At 49.9% G+C, this 21,119-nt stretch overlaps 1 protein-coding gene across 1 annotated transcript in view; it reads right to left on the bottom strand.

The window, feature by feature from the left end:
• Positions 1-18,683, bottom strand: part of LOC144677081 (uncharacterized) — a gene marked incomplete at its 3' end in the record, with an annotated part of 19,008 nt that extends 325 nt beyond the window's left edge. Inside the window, exons 1-3 of the mRNA XM_078537344.1 lie at positions 18,557-18,683; positions 9,350-9,652; positions 4,672-4,968 (exon numbers count right to left, since the gene is read on the bottom strand). Of these exons, the coding sequence (XP_078393470.1) occupies positions 4,672-4,968; positions 9,350-9,652; positions 18,557-18,683 (727 nt within the window). The remainder of the gene's footprint in view (positions 1-4,671; positions 4,969-9,349; positions 9,653-18,556) is intronic.
• Positions 18,684-21,119: the final 2,436 nt, after the last annotated feature.

Genomic DNA, 21,119 nt, shown 5'->3' with positions numbered 1-21,119 from the left:
GAGGGGGTGAGGGGGGGAGGGGGTTAAAATAACAACCGTGAGGCACATCGGCTTATTTATTGTTTCAGTTATTCCCTTTGGTTCCCCTTTTCTCCTTCCGTTGAGCGACAGGGAGACCGCGGCGCAGGATCGGGCCTACGCCGGTCAAGAGGCGAGCCTCGCCTCGCTTAGCCCAACTCCCTCCGAGGCCCCCCGGCTAGGGGGCTTCACCCGGCCACAGCGAAGGAACGGCCGACATCCTCTTCCCAAGTCAAGGACGGCGAGTGGCACCTTATGGATGAGCCCATAAGGCCATAGGAGCAGAAATTAGGCCATTCGGCCCATCGAGTCTGCTCCGCCATTCAATCACGGCTGATAAGTTTCTCAACCCCCATTCTCCCGCCTTCTCCCCGTAACCTTTGACCCCCTTACCAATCAAGAACCTATCTATCTCGGTCTTAAATACACTCAATGACCTGGCCTCCACAGCCTTCTGTGGCAATGAATTCCATAGATTCACCACTCTCTGGCTAAAGAAGTTTCAGCTCATCTCTGTTCTAAAAGGTCTTCCCTTTACTCTGAGGTTGTGCCCCTCGGGTCCTAGTCTCTCCTACTAATGGAAACATCTTCCCCGCGTCCCACTCTATCCAGGCCTTTCAGTATTCTGTAAGTTTCAATCAGATCCCCCCTCATTCTTCTAAACTCCATCCAGTATAGACCCAGAGTCCTCAAACGTTCCTCGTATGTTAAGCCTTTCATTCCTGGGATCGTTCTCGTGAACCTCCTCTGGACCCCTCTCCAGGGCCAGCACATCCTTCCTGAGATACGGGGCCCAAAATTGCTCACAATATTCTAATTGTGGTCTGACCAGAGCCTTATAAAGCCTCTGCAGCACATCCCTGCTTTTATATTCTAGTCCTCTCCAAATAAATGCCAACGTTGCATTTGCCTTCCTAACTACCGACTCAACCTGCAAGTTGACCTTAGCATTTGCTCACCCGGACCCTGCGACCCTCTTGGGTTGAAAGACTTTTACCTCATCTCCTCTCTCGCCTTTAATACCAAGCGCTGTAATTCTACACCCCCTGGGCACTGACCTCCCTGCTGAAGTTAAGAAGCCCTCCGGCCAGGCCCCTCACAATTTTGTACATCTCAATCAAATCTCCTTTCCTACTCCTCTGCTCCAGGCAGAACAACCTCACCCTGCCCAATCTCTCTGCTTAGCTACAATTTCCCAGTCCTGCCAACATTCTTCCAAATCTCCTCTGCACCCTCTGTAATACAGTTATATCCCTAGCCTGTGAACAGCTTGCTAGGTCAGCATTTATTATCCATCCCTAATTGCCCATCAGAAGCTTCCTTAGTTATTCTTTGATGCGATGTGAGGGTCTCTACCTAGGCCAGCTTTTATTATCCATCCCTAATTGCCCCCTTACAAAGGTTTTTTTAAAAAATTCATTCGTGGGCTGTTGGCATCGCTGGTTAGGCCAGCATTTATTGCCCATCCCTAATTGCCCTCGAGAAGGTGGTTTTTTTATCTTAATTCATTCATGGGGTGTGAGCATCACAAGCTGACGCCAGCATTTATTGCCCATCCCTTTTGGCCCCTTGAGAAGGTGGGGGGTGAGCCGCCTTCTTGAGCCTCTGCAGTTCCCTGTGGTGTAGGTACACCCACAGTGTTGTTAGGGAGGGAGTTCCAGGATTTTGTCCCTGTGGTGTAGGTACACCCACAGTGCTGTTAGGAAGGGAGTTCCAGGATTTTGTCCCTGTGGTGTAGGTACACCCACAGTGCTGTTAGGGAGGGAGTTCCAGGATTTTGTCCCCTGTGGTGTAGGTACACCCACAGTGCTGTTAGGGAGGGAGTTCCAGGATTTTGTCCTTGTGGTGTAGGTACACCCACAGCGCTGTTAGGGAGGGAGTTCCAGGATTTTGTCCCTGTGGTGTAGGTACACCCACAGCGCTGTTAGGGAGGGAGTTCCAGGATTTTGTCCTTGTGGTGTAGGTACACCCACAGTGCTGTTAGGGAGGGAGTTCCAGGATTTTGACCCAGTGACACTGAAGGAACGGCCGATATATTTCCAAGTCAGGATGGTGAGTGACTGGGAGGGGAACTTCCAGGTTGTGGTTTTCCCATCTATCTTTTCCCTTGTCCTTTTAGACGGTAGTGGCCGTGGGTTTGGAAGGTGCTGTGGAAGGAGCCTTGGTGAGTTCCTGCAGTGCATCTTGTAGATGGTACACACGCTGCTGCTACTGTGCGTCGGTGGTGGAGGGAGTGAATGTTTGTGGATGGGGTGCCGATCAAGCGAGGCTGCTTTTCCCTGGACGGTTTCGAGCTTCTTGAGTGTTGTGGGAGCTGCACTCATCCAGGCAAGTGGGGAGTATTCTATCACATTCCTGACTTGTGCCTTGTCGATGGTGGACAGGCTTTGGGGGAGTCAGGAGGTTGAGTTACTCTCCGCCGCAGGATTCCCAGCCTCTGACCTATTCAACTGATAGCAACTTCTCGAAGAATTAACCCTGTCAGCCTCACACCTGGAAGTTCCCCTCCGAGTCGCTCGCTATCCTGACTTGGTAATATATCGGCCGTTCCTTCACTGTCACGGGGTCAAAATCCTGGCATATTCATCTTGTGGCTGGAGCAAAGTAACAGGTGATCGTGCTACTGGCGCCTGGTATAGTCCCCGCCTGGAGAAAGGAGCGGATATTACCAGCGTCTTACCGTCCACTGTACAATTTCATTGATGTAAATCGAGCTGAATGTTGGGCAGCTACTGTCTACCTAATACAAGCCACCACTATTGTACCATCCACATTTCCAAGTCCCTGTTTGGCTGAGCTCAACTGCAGGGTCAAGCAGAATTACAGGATGATCACAGCACGGAAGGAGGCTATTCGGCACATCCTGTCTGTACTGGCTCTTCAACCGAGCAACTCACCACCCACCCCGCCCCACCCCGCCCCACCTCTGCCTTCTCCCTGTAACCCTGCACACACTTCGTTTTCAGACCACAGTTTCCTTCCCTTTTCAAAGCCTCGATTGAAGCTGCCTCCCCCGGGCCTTCTCAGGCAGCGCGTTCCAGATCCGGAACCCCTCCCAATGCCTGAGGCTGTTTCTCCCCAGGTCGCTGTTGCTTCTTCCGCCGGATCCCCTTCAATCCGTGCCCTCTCCTTCTTGATCTCCTCTCCACCCCCCCCGCCACGACCAATGGGAACAGGTTCACCCTCTTCTACCCTGTCCAGGCCCCCTCGCGATTTTGAGCACCCCTATCGAATCTCCTGGCAATCTTCTCTTCTCCAAGGAAGACAGTCCCGCCTTCCCCAATATATCCACGTCACCCAAGTCCCTCATCCCGGGGACCATTCCCGTGAATCTTCTCTGCACTCTCCAAAGCCTTCACAACCTTCCTAAAGAGCGGTACTCAGAACTGGACGCAATACCCCAGCTGAGGCTGAACTAGTGTCTGATGCAAATTCAACATCACCTCCTTGCTCCTGTACTCTAATAATAAAGCTTAGGGTACTCTATGCTTTACAAGAGATTTTCTTTACCTGCCCTTGCCGTCTTCAATGATGTATTTTAGGTCCCTCTGACCCTGGTACCCCTTTTAGAATTGGGTCCTCTGTTTAATATTGTTTAATCAAAGGGGAAGATGTGCATGGTCAGATATGATATTGGCCACTCTCTACACGTATCCAAAGTCTGAAATTGCTCATTTATTGGACACCGATCCTGCTAACTTCATATAAAGGGGCTGCATTTTTCAAAATGTCCTCCAATCCAATCCGATTCCAATTCGAAACAAAAATAAAAACAAAAATACCTGGAAAAACTCAGCAGGTTTGGCAGCATCGGTGGAGAGGAGCAAGTCCGAAAGACCCTTCAACAGAACTAAGTAAAAATAGATGAGATGTGAAATATAAGCTGGTTTAAGGCTGGGGGGTGGGGGGTGGTGGGACAGGTAGAGCTGGATAGAGGGACAGTGATAGGTGGAGATAACCAAAAGATGTCACAGACAAAAGGACAAAGAGGTGTTGAAGGTGGTGATATTATCTAAAGGAATGTGCTAATTAAGGGTAGAAAGCAGGACGGGCAAGGTGCAGATAGCCCTAGCGGGGACGGGGTGGGGTGAAGGAATCAAAATAGGCTAAAAGGTAGAGATAAAACAATTAGCCTTTATCGATTCCTGCACCCCACCCCACCCCCACTAGGGCTCTCTGCACCTTGCTGGTCCTGCTTTCTACCCTTAATTAGCACATTCCTTAGATAATATCCCCACCTTCAACACCTCTTTGACCTTTTGTCTGTGACATCTTTTGGTTATCTCCACCTATCACTGGCCCTCTATCCAGCTCTACCTGTCCCACCCCCACCCACCCCCCCGACTTAAACCAGCTTATATTTCACCTCTCTTCTATTTTTACTTAGTTCTGTTGAAGGGTCGTGAGGACTCGAAACGTCAGCGGTGCTCCCTCTCCGCCGATACTGCCAGACCCGCTGAGCTTTTCCAGGTTATTTTTTTGTTTTTGTTTTTGTTTCGGATTTCCAGCGTCCGCAATTCTTTTTTGCTCTTCAATGAAAAATTGGATCGTTGTTCGAGAGCAGATTGACACCGATCGGCCCGACGCTGCCACCATGTGGGATGCGCTCGTTTCGAGTCTCGATTTTCTTTGCGCAGGACTTCGGCTGCCTACCTGAAATAGCGATCGCGAGGGATTCACTCTGGGTGGAGTTGTACTCCCGCCCGGCGATGGTTGTCCGGTACGCGCAAGTGTAGTCTCCCTGATTGGCCATCGTCGTGTTCACCATGGTGAACTCCGCAACTGAGTCGCGCACGGTCAACCTGGTGCTTATCTCCAGCCCATTCTGGTACAGCTGGAAATTGCGGGTCCGGTAGGCTTTCGGGGCTGTGCAGAGCAGGGTGAGTAGCTGCCCCTGGGGGTACAGATGAAACTCGGTGTTCCTGGATATCGTGGGTCGTTCTGCCTTGCCTGAAAGATAAAAGGGAGGCAACTCTTGTGAACGCAAGGCCTGAACGCAAGTCAACCCAATCTTTTGGCATCTCTTACCCCCGCTGTGCATTGACGGACAAGGTTGCCCCTTCCTGGGGAGCCAGAATCCTGATTTCTACAGTGGGAAGGTGGTGGGGGAGGGGGGCGATTGGTGTTGGCGGGGGGAGGTGGGCTGGTGGTGAGTTAAGCTCAGGGAGGAGGTAGGGCCATGCAGAATATAATCCTGCACCTCTGCAAGCAGAACCACCATCTTGCAAAGCATGAGAGGTGTACGAAACATACGACACTACGAAATCACCCAACAAGACATTAAAGGGGCCATGTGTGCCAATAAGGTACTAATGGATATGTTCCATCAAGATGAGGAAGGTTTGGGTGTCATGGAAGAGGAAGCCATTACCACTGACGAACAAACTTACTATGATTGAGAGAAGATGTACATGTCTGAGATTCGGCAGTATCTAAGAGAATTGAATCTCATCTTCAAAGTCTTCAGGGAACCCTTTGTATCAGACGCTAAGCTGTTTTCTGCAAACGTATGTTGTAAATTTTATGAATACCTTTTTAAAATGTATATATCCTCGTAAGTTTGTTGCCCTCTTAAGAATAAAGAATTGCAAGGTCTGTAAGGCAGGAGTGTATGAGCGAATGTAGGAGGGGCTCAACATCACCTCACGAGGAGGAACACATGGATGTCTTCAAATATCGTGGCTCGTAACTACACGAGCGCCTGCCCCATTGTTGCATCTCGCCTTATCTGACGTTTATCGTATGTCTCAGTCGCTCGCAGCGCAGAACAGGACTGACGCCGAAACGAGAGACAGCCTCGTCAAAGATTCACGCCTGACGCTCATCAGGGAAAACACCCGAGCGCCAAGTCTCCAAGCGTCACTGCGATGTTGGCGACGGGACAAACGGGTGCCGTTTGGCGGGCCGGCTGAATCGGGTTGTTCGACGCGTTGCCATGGAGACAGCAACGGAGCACTGTAGGCTCCCCAGGCTCCCGGCTTCAACCAAAGGCATAAGGTTTGACCATATTTCTTTTGTCTGAAGCGACCGGGTCCCTGAGTATAAATGTACATTGCTTCTAGCATGTATAAATGAGCTGCACCATGAACTTGACTCCTGACTTCTGAACCTGCATCTAAACCTCAATTATCTTATCTTAACTGTGTATCCTTTTGTTATTGGCCAGGAAACCTGTCCCACCTTCCGCCCCCACACTTTCACGCCTACCCCCACCCCTAGTCTATTAAAGCCCCTGATAATTTTGATCAACGCAATGAAATCTCCACATAACCTTCTTTGTTCTGAGGAGAACATGCATGAGTTCTCTATTCTCTTTCATGTTGCTCATTCTTGGCGCCAAGCTACCAACCTTAGTTGAACGTTCCCTGGTCTAAAGCAACCCCCAGTGGCTCCACACAACCAGATTCCCATACAGAGGCTACCATTGTGGTAAATCTCCCTTGTTTCCCTAAGGCTATGGTGACCATCGTGTGACGTATGCACGTTTAAGTATCTATTTCAGGGGGACGCAAGGGCATAAGAAACAGGGATTGGAGTAGACCATTCGGCCCATCGAGCCTGCTCTGCCATTCAATGTGCTCACAGCTAAACTTGGGATTCCACTCCATTTTCCTGCTCGCTCCCCATATCCCACCATTAACGGAGAGGCCAAAAATCTGTCCATCCCGGCCCTCAACGATGGAGCATTCACAATCCTCTGGGCTAGATTCCCAACCCTTCGAGTGAAGGCATTCCTTCTCATCTCAGTCCTAAATGATCGGCCCCCTTATCCCGACATTGTGCCCCCCGCGTTTTAGATTCCCCCCGACCAGCGGAATCGACCCCTCGGCGCCCACACTGGGAAACCCCTTCACAATCCTGCAGGTCTCAATGAGATCGCCTCCCATTCTTCTAAACTCCAGAGAATATCTCCAGAGGGATCTGGACCAACTGGAAAAATGGGCCAGAAAATGGCAGATGGAATTTAATGTGGAAAAGTGTGAGGTGTTACATTTTGGAAGGACAAACCAAGGTAGGACATACACAGTAAATGGTAGGGCACTGAGGAGTGCGGAGGAACAAAGGGATCTGGGAGTTCAGATACATAATTCCCGGAAAGTGGCATCACAGGTAGACAAGGTTGTAAAGAATGCTTTTGGCATACTGGCCTTCATAAATCAAAGTATTGAGTATAGGAGTTGGGATGTTATGGTGAGGTTGTATAAGACATTGGTGAGGCCAACTTTGGAGTATTGTGTGCAGTTCTGGTCGCCTAACTACAGGAAGGATATCAGTAAGATCGAGAGAGTGCGGAGAAGATTTACTAGGATGTTGCCGGGTCTTCAGGAGTTGAGTTACAGGGAAAGATTAAACAGGTTAGGACTTTATTCCTTGGAGCGTAGAAGGATGAGGGGAGATTTGATAGAAGTTTACAAAATTGTGAGGGGTATAGACAGAGTAAATGCGAGTAGGCTCTTTCCACTTAGATTAGGAGAGATAAACACGAGAGGACATGGCTTTAGGGTGAAAGGGGAAAGGTTTAGGGGGAACATTAGGGGGAACTTCTTCACTCAGAGAGTGGTGAGAGTGTGGAACGAGCTACCATCTGACGTGGTAAATGCGGGCTCACTCTTAAGTTTTAAGAATAAATTGGATAGATACATGAATGGGAAAGGTCTGGAGGCTTATGGACTGGGTGCAGGTCAATGGGACTAGCGGAATGATATTTCGGCACAGACTAGAAGGGCCGAATGGCCTGTTTTTCTGTGCTGTAGTGTTCTATGGTTCTAATATAAACCCAATTTACTCAGCCTCTCGTCCCAGGGACCAATTTAGTGAACCCTTCACTGCACCACCTCCAGTGCAAGTACATCCTTCATTTAACACGGAGACCAGAACTGCGCACCATATTCCAGATGGGGTCTCACCAAAAACCCTGCACAACAGTAGCAAGGCTTCTTCATTCTTGTACTCCAATCCCATTGCAATAAAGGCCAACATGCCATTTGCCTTCCTCCTTACTTGCTACGCCTGCATGCTAACTTTCCGCGTTCCTTCTACAAACACACCCTTTGATCATCGACACTTACAATTCCCTCACCTTTTTAGATAAAGAAAAAAATTCTGTTTTCTTTCAGTCTCATGGCCAAAGTAAACAGCCTTGCACTCCGCTGCGTTACATTCCCATCAGTCACCTTTTGCCCACTCGCCCGACTTGCAGCCTCTCAGTCTCCTCCCCGCAGCTTACCTTCCCACCCTAGCTTGGCCTCATCAGCAAACTCAGATCCATCGCTGAAACAGAAACAGAAATACCAGGAAAAACTCGGCAGGTCTGGCAGCATCGGCGGAGAAGAGCACAGTTGACGTTTCGAGTCCTCATGACCCTTCAACAGAACTAAGTAAACTTAGGAAAGGGGTGAAATATAAGCTGGTTTAAGGGGATGAGTTGGGGGGGGTGGGGTTTGTTGGGACAAGCAACCAGTGATAGGTGGAGATAACCAAAATCTGTCATAGACAAAAGAACATAGAGGTGTTGAAGGTGGTGATATTATCTAGAGGAATGTGCTAATTAAGAGTAGCAGACAGGACAGATAAGGTGCAGATGGCTCTAGTGGGGGGTGGGGGAATACTAAAAGGTAGAGATAAACAATGGGTGCAAATACATTTAAAAATAATGGAAATAGGTGGGAAAAGACAAATCTATATAAATTATTGGAAAAAACAAAAAGGAGGGGGAAGAAACGGGAAGTGGGTGGGGATGGAGGAGAGAGTTCAAGATCTAAAATTGTTGAACTCAATATTCAGCCCAATAATTTATACAGATTTTTTCTTTTCCCACCTATTTCCATTATTTTTAAATGTATTTCCACCATTGTTTATTTCTACCTTTTAGTATTCCCCACCCCCCACTAGAGCCATCTGCACCTTATCTGTCCTGTCTTCTACTCTTAATTAGCACATTCCTTTAGATAATATCACCACCTTCAACACCTCTTTGCGCTTTTATCTGTGACAGATTTTGGTTATCTCCACCTATCACTGGCTATTTGTCCCAACAAACCCCCCACCTTAAACCAGCTTTTATATTTCACCCCTTTCCTAATTTTACTTAGTTCTGTTGAAGGGTCACGAGGACTCGAAACGTCAACTGTGCTCCCCTCTCCGCCGATGCTGCCAGACCTGCTGAGTTTTTCCAGGTGTTTCTGTTTCTGTTTTGGATTTCCGGCGTCCGCAGTTTTTTTTTGTTTTTATTTTTAGATACGTCGCCCTCTGCCTCTTTGCCTCAGTCACTCATGCGGAGTGACCTCGAAACCAGAAAGCGGGGGTGGGGGGGGAAAAATCGGCGACTCACTTGTGATGGCGACCTGGACCCGGTCACTGTGAGTGGACGAGTGCATCTTGTGGTTGATCAGCACTTTGAACATGCAAGTGAAGTAGCCTTCCTGGTGCATGCTGATGTTGTGGATGGTCAGGATGGCGCTGGAGGCTGACGTCGGCCCCACCGAGGCCACCGGTCCCGACTCGCCCACTTTGTAGAGGTAGAAGGTGATCACCGCGAAGACGCTGGCCGACGAGCAGCGGAAGTTGACGGCCTCGCCTTGGACGAACATGCCGGACGTCCGCAACACCGAAATCGAGGGCCGCAACAGGACATCTGAGGCGGGGGAAAGAAAGAGAGAGTGAGCACGGGTGAATCGCTTTGCTCCAGAGGCCCGGGTCAAACCGTTTTGGCCGGGGTTGGGTGGAGGGGGGCATCATTGGCTCTAGAAATTCGCCCCGGGTCACCTTTACATCGCCTATTCTAAATCCCGCTCGATTTCAGCTCCACGGGCATGTTGATTGGACGGCGACCGGGCGGGGGATTGGACCAAGCAACGAATGCAACACGGCCTGTTCTCCATTCTTAGCCAGGATGAGTTTCCTCCCCATTCAGAAATATACAGAGCAAAGGTTACCTGTTTCAATCCCACGCTGTCCGAACATATGAAGCAGGAACAGGAGGAGGCCACTCGGCCCCTCGAGCCTGCCCCGCCATTCAATAAGCTGACGGCCAATCTGATTGTAACCTCAGCCCCACATTCCGGCCGACCCCCCCAATAACCTTTCACCTTGCTTAACCAGAATCTATCACGCTCGGCCTTAAACATATTTAAAGACCCTGTTCCCAACGCCTTTTGGGGAAGAGATTTCCAAAGGCTCACCAACCTTTGAGAGAAGGAAATTCTCCTCGTCTCCATTTAAATGGACGAACCCATATTTACAAACAGTGACGTCTATCACAGAATCACACACACAGTGCAGAAGAGGCCCTTCGGCCCATCGAGTCTGCACCGACACTGTGAGAAACGCCTGACCTACCTACCTAATCCCATTGACCAGCGCTTGGCCCCATCGCCTTGAATGTCATGACGTGTCACGTGTTCATCCAGGTGCTTTTTAAAGGATGTGAGGCTAACCCGCCTCCACCACCCACCCAGGCAGCGCATTCCAGACCCTCACCACCCTCTGGGTAAAAAAAGTTTTTCCTCACACCCACCCCCCAAACCTCCTGCCCCTCACCTTGACCTTATGTCCACCTGTGACTGACCTTTCAACTAAGGGGAACAGCTGCTCTCTATCCACCCTGTCCATGCCCCTCATAATCTTGTACACCTCGATCAGGTCACCCCTCAGTCTTCTCCGCACCAACGAAAACAACCCAAGTCTATCCAACCTCTCCTCATAACTCAAATGTTTCATCCCAGGTCACATCCTGGTGAATCTCCTCTGCACCCCCTCCAGTGCCATCACATCCTTCCTATAATGTGGTGACCTAAGGTCTAGATTCTATGTCTAGGTTTAGATTCTCCCACAAGGGGAAACATCCTCTCCACATCCACCCTGTCAAATCCCCTGAGGGTCCTATATGCATCCATCAAGACGCCTCTTATTCTTCTAAACTCCAGTGAGGACAACTCTGGCCAAAGGCTCAGGCGTCACCTCTTACGTTGTAACATAAAACCACGTTCGGAGTTCTAGATAAAAATAACAGAAAGTGTCGTAAAAACTCAGCAGGTCTGGGAGCATCTGTGAAGAGAGACAAAGAGTTAACGTTTTGAGTCCAATATGACTCTTCTTCGGAACTTAGATGCCAAAACTGAACAGCATACAAATATACGAATGAGGAACAGGGGTAGGCCATTCGGCTCCTCGACTCTGCTCCCCCATTCAATTAGATCATGCCCGATCTGATTGTAACCTCGACCCCACATTCCGGCCTCCCCCACCCCTCCGATAACCTTTCACCCCCCCCTTGTTAATCAAAGAATTGATCTACCTCGGCCTTAAAAACATTCAAAGACTCTGCCTCAAAACTCCATTTGATATTTCTTACATCCATTGCACATTTACGAAGCTGAACTTTATCAGTCCAGTCATATTAAGTGCATTGCAACTTGTGATGTTTTCTTCTCTCTGGGGTTCATGAGTCTTTGGCACCCTCTTCCTCAAAAGGCCGGTGGAAGTAGAGTTTTTGAATATTTTTAAGGCAAGATCGATTCTTGGTAAACAAGGAGGGGTGAAGGGCTAATCAGGGAGAGGCAGGAATGTGGGGTTGAGGTTACAATTAAATCAGGCATGGTCTTATTGGATGGGCGAGCAGGTTGGAGGGGCCGAGTGGTCTACTCCCGCTCCTAATTCATACGTTCGTGTCAACATCGTTAGACCGAAAGCGGGATCATCTTGGCAAGTCACAACAGGAACTCACTGGGTAGAACATCTGTCTGACATAGAATTAGATAGCGCTGACTGCACTAAATACCAAGCACTGTGTGTTCGGCGCGGTCGCTCAGGCCCCACTCGTTTTGCCCCCAACCATTTCCTTAGCCCTGGTGTTCATATCGCACACCTGTGATGCTACAAAGTGGCGGGACCCTTCCAGAAGGGTTCTGAAGGGGGGGGGCCCCGGCGGGTGAGAAGTTCCCCAAAATGGCCACTGTCAGATCGTCTCTGCCCATCCCACGCAGCTCCTGCTGAGCTAACTCAATTGGCCGCAAGAGGACGTAAGGACAGAGGCGGTGCGTAGTCCGCAGCTGGTCCGATCCCACCCCATCCTGCGTCTACACAGAGAGAAACAGGCTTAACGTTTCATCTCCGTATGGCCCTCCTTCAGAGCTGGACAGCAGTAGACACTTGATGCATTTTATACTGGGGGTGGAGCAGGGGGAGCAAGGTGGAAGGTCGGCTATAGGTGTGATCTCAGGAGAGATCGACAAAGATGTCTTGGACACAAGACGAAGGGAGTGTTAATGATAGCGTTAAAGTCTAAAGAAGGTGTTGATGGTGGCATAAAGGTACAATAGCGGAATGTCTGAATAGCAGAAGGGTCAGCGTTCAGTGAGATCACAACATAGGAACAAGTGATAGATGGCCCTTTTTGGAGGGTGGGGTGTGGTGACTGGGGGTAAAGGATCAAAAAAAACTGAACGAATCAATAAATAAATAACGCATAAAAATAAATTTAAATTTAAATTCAACGTTAAAAAATGGATTTCAAAAGGATGCGGTCGAGACGGAGGAGAGAGTTCGTGGTCTGAAGTCGTTGAACTCAACGTTAAACCCGGAAGGCTGTAAAGCGCCCGGTCGGAAGATGAGGTGCTGTTCCTCCAGTTTGCGTTGAGCTTCACTGGAACAATGCAGCAGGCCAAGGACGGACATGTGGGCATGAGAGCAGGGTGGGAGTGTTAAAATGGCAAGCGACAGGGAGGTTTGGGTCATGCTTGCGGACAGACCGAAGGTGTTCAGCAAAGCAGGCACCCAGTCTGCGTTTAGTCTCCCCCGGCAATGCAGAGGAGGGGGCCACATTGGGAGCTGGCATCGTCCACAGACGTGTCGGGTTAAGTAGCCTCCGACACGGGTAAAAAAGGCAGGAGGAGTTCCGGGAGGGATTTGAACCTGCATTAGCCTAGTGCATTAACAGTAGGCCAACAATGCACCTCAACTGCCTCCGCTACAAGTATACCCTTCCTTCAGTGAGGAGATATTAATGGTACGCAGACTCACGAATGCCCTGTATCGTTGTAGCAAGCCCTTCCCTACATTTCTACCCCACTCTCCACCACCGCCCTTTCAGTAAGGAACCAGCATCCCATTTGCCTTCCCAATGATTGTCGCTGATGCTCGAGGAGGGTGGAACTGGGTGACAGCAGGGCAGATCAAAGGGTTGTGGGGTTGGAGGAGACTTCAGAATTGGGGATGGGGGGGAGGTGAGACCACGGAGGGGTTTGCAAGCGAGGGTGAGGGCAAACAGCACGAAATGTGGAAGAAGTAGGGTGATTGCGGGGGGGGACTGGGTGGGGAGGAACCCCAGCGTTGGCACCCTTAGCCTAACAGCCAACTCTGTAGATTGCAGAGGATTCCATATAACACCACATTTGGCATAGAGTGATAGAGTCACAGAAAAAGGCCCTTGGGCCCATCTAGTCTGCGCCGGTCAAACAAGTACCTAACTAGTGCTGGCACCTGGAGAGGGTCCAGAGGAGGTTCACGAGAACGATCCCAGGAATGAAAGGCTTAACATATGAGGAACATTTGAGGACTCTGGGTCTATACTCGATGGAGTTTAGAAGGATGAGGGAGGGGATCTGATTGAAACTTACAGAATAATGAAAGGCCTGGATAGAGTGGACGTGGGGAAGATGTTTCCATTAGTAGGAGAGACTAGGACCCGAGGGCACAGCCTCAGAGTAAAGGGAAGACCTTTTAGAACAGAGATGAGGAGAAACTTCTTTAGCCAGAGAGTGGTGAATCTATGGAATTCATTGCCACAGAAGGCTGTGGAGGCCAGGTCATTGAGTGTATTCAAGAGCGAGATAGATAGGTTCTTGATTGGTAAGGGGATCAAAGGTTATGGGGAGAAGGCGGGAGAATGGGGTTGAGAAAATTATCAGCCATGATTGAATGGCGGAGCAGACTCGATGGGCCGAATGGCCTAATTTCAGCTCCTATGTCTTATGGTCTATTCTAATCCCATTTGCCAGCACTAGGCCCATAGCCTTATATGCCAAGGCATCACAAGTACACAATCAAATACTTCTTAAATGTTATGAGGGTTTCTGCCTCTACCACCCTTACAGGCAGTGAGTTCCAGATTCCCACCACCCTCTGGGTGAAAAAAATTCTTCCTCACATCCCCTCTAAACCTCCTGCCCCTTACCTTAAATCTATGCCCCCTGATTATTGATCCCTCTATCAAGGGGAAAAGTCCCTGTCTACCCTAAATACACCCCCTCATAACTTTATACATGCAACACCAAAGCAGCGCCTGCTAGTGTTTATACTATTTTCGGGGGTAAAAAAACAATTAAACTCAATTAATAAAACAAGGGGGCAAATTAAATGGCAGCCCCTTAAAGGGAAACTGCGAAAACAAAGAGAAACTCTGAAAGAAGACTAACAAAAATGAAATTTAAGTACGACTAAAGGTGCCAACAAAGGTGCCAAGCCCCTGTGGTACCCACCCAAGCCTCGATCGTGCCCAAGTGTTTATGCTCCATTCGGGCCTCCCCACCTAAATCCCACATCACCAGGCCTCACTCCCTGTCTACTGCAAACGTGTGCCCAGTGCCTTTGTCTGTTTGTTTAGCTTCCCCTCAAATGCATCTGTAGGATTCACCTCGAACTCTCCCTCAGGCAACAAAGCTCAGTGTTCTCACCATCATTTGGGTAAAGGAAGTTCATCCCGACTTCCCGGTTGGATTTTCGGTAGCTATCTTACATTAACGGTCCAGTTAATGAAGAGCGCCCACCCTATTAAAGCCTTTCGTAGTTTTAAAGACCTCAGCTCGGTCAGCCATCCTTTATTTCTTTCACCAAGGAGAAATGAGCTCCAGTTTGCCAGTCCTTCCTTTCCCAAAGTGCATTCCCACACAGTACGTGGGACTGGACAGTGAGGCAATGCGTTTAATTGCCTGCCAATGCGATTCTGCCCAAGCTGACTTTTTACTTACCATAATGCTCAGCGGAGACAACCGTCAATGAGGAACAGTCAAAATTGTCATGCAAGACTCATTATTTGACGAACGCGCACTGTCAGAAACTTGATGCGGGCAATCTGCTAGCCTCAAGTCAAATTAACAAGGTGGATGCTGCGGAGGTGGCAGAGAGTGGCAGCAGTGTACCAACAGCTGGTCCTTGTATCATTCAATCGTGGGATGTGGGCGTTGCTGGCAAGGTGCAGCATTAACTGCCCATCTCTAATTGACCCTGGAGAGGCTGGTGGCCAACTGTCTTCTAGAACCGCTGCAGTCCGCGTAGCGTGGGTACACCCGCACAATCCACATGGTGCAGGTTCCAGGGAGTGTAGAGCCAACCATATTGCTGAGTGTCTGGAGTCATAGGTAGGTTAGACCACATAAAGAACAGAAGATATATTTCCCTAAAGAGGATTGGTGAACGAGATGGATTTTTCCCCCCCTGGTCATTAATAAGACATGAAGTTCCTGATTTTTAAAAATTTATTCACGAGATGTGGGTTTCTCTGGCTGGGCCAGTATTCATTGCCCATCGCTCGATGCCCTTAAGAAGGTGGTGGGTGAGCTGCCTTCTTGAACCACTGCAGTCCCTGTGGTGTAGGTACACCCACAGTGCTGTTAGGGAGGGAGTTCCAGGATTTTGTCCCTGCGGTGTAGGTACACCCACAGTGCTGTTAGGGAGTTCCAGGATTTTGTCCCTGTGGTGTAGGTACACCCACAGTGCTGTTAGAGAGGGAGTTCCAGGATTTTGTCCCTGTGGTGTAGGTACACCCACAGCGCTGTTAGAGAGGGAGTTCCAGGATTTTGTCCATGTGGTGTAGGTACACCCACAGTGCTGTTAGGGAGGGAGTTCCAGGATTTTGTCCCCTGTGGTGTAGGTACACCCACAGTGCTGTTAGGGAGTTCCAGGATTTTGTCCGTGTGGTGTAGGTACACCCACAGTGCTGTTAGGGAGGGAGTTCCAGGATTTTGTCCCTGTGGTGTAGGTACACCCACAGCGCTGTTAGGGAGGGAGTTCCAGGATTTTGTCCCTGTGGTGTAGGTACACCCACAGTGCTGTTAGGGAGGGAGTTCCAGGATTTTGTCCCTGTGGTGTAGGTACACCCACAGTGCTGTTAGGGAGGGAGTTCCAGGATTTTGTCCGTGTGGTGTAGGCACACCCACAGCGCTGTTAGGGAGGGAGTTCCAGGATTTTGTCCCTGTGGTGTAGGTACACCCACAGTGCTGTTAGGGAGGGAGTTCCAGGATTTTGTCCGTGTGGTGTAGGTACACCCACAGTGCTGTTAGGGAGGGAGTTCCAGGATTTTGTCCGTGTGGTGTAGGTACACCCACAGTGCTGTTAGGGAGGGAGTTCCAGGATTTTGACCAGTGACAGTGAAGGAACGGCCAATATATTTCCAAGTCAGGATGTTGAGTGAATTGGTGTGGAATTTCCAGGTGTAGGTGTTCACATCTATCTTCTGTTCTTGTCTTTATAGGTGGTAGTGATTGTGGGTTTGGAAGGTGCTGCCTAAGGAGCCTTGGTGAGTTGCTGCAGTGCAACTTGTAGATGGTGTACACACTGCTGCTACTGTGAATGTGTGGCCAATAAAGCAGGCTGATTTTTCCAGGACAATGTCCAGCTTCTTGAGTGTTGTGGGAGCTGAACTCATCCAGGCAAGTGGGGAGTATTCCATCACCCTCCTGACTTGTGCCTTGTAGATGGTGGACAGGCTTTGGGGAGTCAGGGGGTGAGTTACTCACCACAGGGTTCCTAGCATCTGACCTGCTCTTGTAGTCGCAGTATTTTTTTGGCTGATCCCAGTTCAGTTTCTGGTCAGTGGGAACTCCAAGGATGTTGATAATGGGGGGTGCCATTGAACATCAAGGGGCGATGGTTGGGTTCTCTCTTGTTGGAGATGGTCACTGTGTGTCACAAATGTCACCTGCCTTGTCAGCCCAAGCCTGGATACTGTTCAGGTCTTGCTGCATTTGGACATGGGCTGCTTCAGTATCTGAGGAGTCGCGAATGGTGCTGAACATTGTGCAACCATCAGCGAACATTCCCCACTTCTGACCTTACGATGGAAGGAAGGTCATTGATGGAGCAGCTGAAGGTGGTTGGGCCTAGGACACTGCCCTTAGGGACTCCTGCAGCTGAGATAACAGACCTCCAACCACCACAACCATCTTCCTTTGTGCTTGCTATGACTCCAACCAGCGGAGAGTTTTGCCCGTGATTCCTATTGACTCCAGTTTTGCTAGGGCTCCTTGATGCCACACTTGGTCAAATGCTGCCTTGATGTCAAGGGCGGTCACCCTCACCTCACCTCAGGAGTTCAGCTCCTATGCTTGAACCAAGGCTGTAACGAGGTCAGGAGCTGAGCGGCCCTGGCAGAACCCAAACTGGGCATCAGTGAGCAGGTTATTGCTAAGCAAGTGCCGCTTGATAGCCCCTTCCATTGCTTCACTGATAATCGAGGGTAGACCAATGGTGTGGTAATTGGCTAGGTTGGATTTACCCTGCTTTTGGTACACAGGGCAACTTTCCCACTCGGCCAGGTAGATGCCAGTGATTTTGATCGAATTCAGATTCCACCACCCACCAACTGTGATGGGATTCGATCCCAGGGCCCCAGGTTTCCAATTCAGTGACATTCTCACTTCGGTACCGTCACTCACTCCGAGTTCCTGCCCCCAGGCTTGGCCTGCGTGGTGCAGTGCATGCTCCTTGACAGCCGCAGTAAACGCAAACTCCAGGGATGCAACTAATGTCTGATGAGGGTTTCGAATTAACCCTCGGAACCAACTTTTACAGGGGCCATTTCCAAATGGCAGGGCAGAGATCGAGATCTCCCGTGTCCCTCTTGCACCCACTGAAGATGTTTTCTTTGTCCTCTTTATAATGTGTTTATTTTTCTGAATTGTATCATTGCAAAGATAAACACTGAACAAAGTGATATTTTTTCTCAAAAGTGTCAGTCCGTATCTTGTTCTCAAGTATTTTTTTTTTCATTTCAGACAGTGCTGACCTTCAATCTGCTATTAACACCTACTCTGGACCAGCTCTGGCCTTCATTCAGCTCTTTACACATTCTGCTATTTCGCTTTCAGACAGTGCTGACCTTCATTCTGCTATTAACACCTACTCTGGACCAGCTCTGTCCTTCATCAGCTTTTTACACATTCTGCTATTTCGCTTTCAGACAGTGCTGACCTTTATTCTGCTATTAACACCTACACTGGACCAGTGCTGACCTTCATTCAGCTCTTTACACATTCTGCTATTTCGCTTTCAGACAGGGCTGACCGTTATTCTGCTATTAACATCCACTCCGGACCAAAAGCTTTAGCCTTTCATGCTCTCATTACCGCTCTCTTTGCCCCGTGCTCGGTGCCAGCTTTAACATTCAATCTACCCTGGGCCTCTAACCTATCCCCGGCCTTCTCTTTTGCTCCACCTGCCACTCCCCCCTTTCTCTACGTGTTCTTATTTCCCTTCAGGGGGAGGAGCCGAAACTCTTCAGCCAGCCCGTCATCTGAGCCCTGAAAGGGTTGGCCAGCCTTACCTGTCACGGTCACTTTGACACGCTCACTCTCCGAGGAGTTGTACAGTTTTCCCGACCTCTTGAGCTGGTAGAGGCAGAGGTAATACCCGTTGTCGGCGTAGGTGAGGTTGGCGATGGAGAAGGTCATCGAGAATCCTGCCGTTGGCACGGCCTGGTAGGCCACGGGGCTCTCCCCGTCGACCTTGAGCAGCAGGAAGATGGCCCCGCTGAAGATGGAGGAGGCGGTGCACCTGATGCTCACGTACTCGCCGATGGAATACTTGCCAGATGTGCGGAACAGCTGGATGTGCGGCTTGGTCGGCTGGTCTGAAGGCGAAAAATGAGACGGGGAGGGGGGTGGGGGAGGGAGATTGGATGAAACAAGGAGGTGGCGAAAATCAGGTCACCGTGGGAATGAGACGCCAGAGAACGAGGTTGTTCAGGCCCTCCCTATCTTTCAACGGGCCGAGGCATGTGGCTGAGGTGTGACCACTTTCGCTGCAGCTGTGCAGGTTCTCTGTTTCCTTCCACATTTCCCAATTGAATTGGGAACGGGGAGAAGGCAGCACTGCAGCGTTGTCGTCGGACCCACAATCCGGAGGCCCGGGTTAATACCCTGGGGTCATGGGTGCAAACAACTGGCGCAATGTCCAACTGGGGGCTGCCTCTGCCTCGACCCCCGTGGTCCCCCCACCCACCGTCTCACCACCCCCACCGGCCCCCACCACCCGCCGTCTTACACATCGTTTTTGTTCAATTTTTGTTTCACGACAGGAGTACAAATAGGGGATCGCTGGGGCACTGGGTTGAGTGGGAGGAGAGCGGTGAGCCCGAACAGGTCGGTTTCCAGTGGCCTTGCTCACTCTCCTTAACGGTACTGGATAAAGGAGGAGGAGAAGGGCTTCAACTGCCTGGAGAGAGGCTTGCGGGGTTGGGGGGTGGGGGAGAGGCGTGGAGGTGAGGGGAAGCCAGTCATAAAATGTAAAGGGAAGACCTGAGGTCCATTTTGGTTTTGATTCCCAGCAGGAAACGCCTGATATGAATTTCGCCAGCTTTTCATTTAACCCAAAAGCAATGCAACCGAAATTCAGGGAAAATGCATAATAGGCATAATTGCTCATTGACACAATCGACCATGTGTAAACTAACATCAATTCACATTCTCCGACTTCTGTGCGCCAGGACTGCTATTCCGCTGCACTGAATGCCAGGGAAGTGAATGTCAGGTATAATTGGAGGCTTTAACATACATTTCACATTACCACAATTCTTCCCTCTCCCAGGTAAATGCAAAACAGTAGCCAGGTAAAGAGGGCAGTATTTAATGATTTTTTTTTCATTCGTTCATAGGATGTGGGCGCTGCTCGATAGACCAGTATTTATTGCCTATCCCTAATTGCCCCTTGAGAAGGTGTTCGCCAGCTGATTTCTTAAACCGCTGCAGTCCATGTGGTATAGGTACACCCACAGTTAGGGGTGGGAGGGAGTTCCAGCGACAGTGAAGGAACGGCCGATACATTTCCAGGTCAGGACGGTGAGTGGCTCAGAGGGGGAACTTCCAGGTGGTGGTGTTCCCATTTCTTTGATGCCCTTGTCCTTCTAGGTAGTAGCGGCCGTGGGTTTGGAAGATGCTGTCGAAGGAGCCTTGGCGAGTTGCTGCAGTGCATCTTGTAGATGGTACACACACTGCTGCCACTGTGCGTCGGTGGTGGAGGGAGTGAATGTTTGTGGATGGGGTGCCAATCAAGAGGGGCTGCTTTGTCCTGGATGGTGTCGAGCTTCTCGAGTGTTGTGGGAGCTGCACTCATCCAGGCAAGTGGAGAGTATTCCATCACACTCCTGACTTGTGCCTTGTAGATGGCGAATAGGCTTTGTGGCATCAGGAGGTGAGTTACTCTCTGCAGGATTCCTAGCCTCTGACCTGCTCTTGTAGCCATTGCATTTATATGGCTGGTCCAGTTCAGTTTCTGGTCAATGGTAACCATCAGGATGTTGATAGTGGTAGTTCAGTAATGCCATTGAATGTCAAGGGGCGATGGTTGGATTCTCTCTTGTTGGAGATGGTCATTGCCTGGCACTTGTGTGGCGCGAATATTACTTGCCACTTGTCAGCCCAAGCCTGGATATTGTCCAGGTCTTGCTGCATTTGGACATGGACTGCTTCAGTATCTGAGGAGTCGCGAATGGTGCTGAACAATGTGCAATCATCAGCGAACACCCCCACTTCTCACCTTATGATGGAAGGAAGGTCATTGATGAAGCAGCTGAAGGTGGTTGGGCCGAGGACACTACCCTGAGGAACTCCTGCAGTGATGTCCCAGAGCTGAGATGACTGACCTCCAACAACCACAACCATCTTCCTTTGTGCTAGCTATGACTAACCAGAGGAGAGTTTTCCCCCTGAGTCCCATTGACTCCACTTTTGCCAAGGCTCCTTGATGCCACACTCTGTCAAATGCGGCCTGGATATCAAAGACAGACATCCTCACCTCACCTAGGGAGGTCAGATCTTTTGTCCATGTTTGGACCAAGGCTGCAATGAAATCAGGAGCTGAGTGGCCCTGGCAGAACCCAAACTGGGCGT

Source organism: Cetorhinus maximus, unplaced genomic scaffold, assembly GCF_964194155.1.
Source record: "Cetorhinus maximus unplaced genomic scaffold, sCetMax3.hap1.1 HAP1_SCAFFOLD_2225, whole genome shotgun sequence".
Classification (NCBI taxonomy): Eukaryota; Metazoa; Chordata; class Chondrichthyes; order Lamniformes; family Cetorhinidae; genus Cetorhinus; species Cetorhinus maximus.
This window is presented reverse-complemented; position numbering and strand designations above follow the sequence as displayed.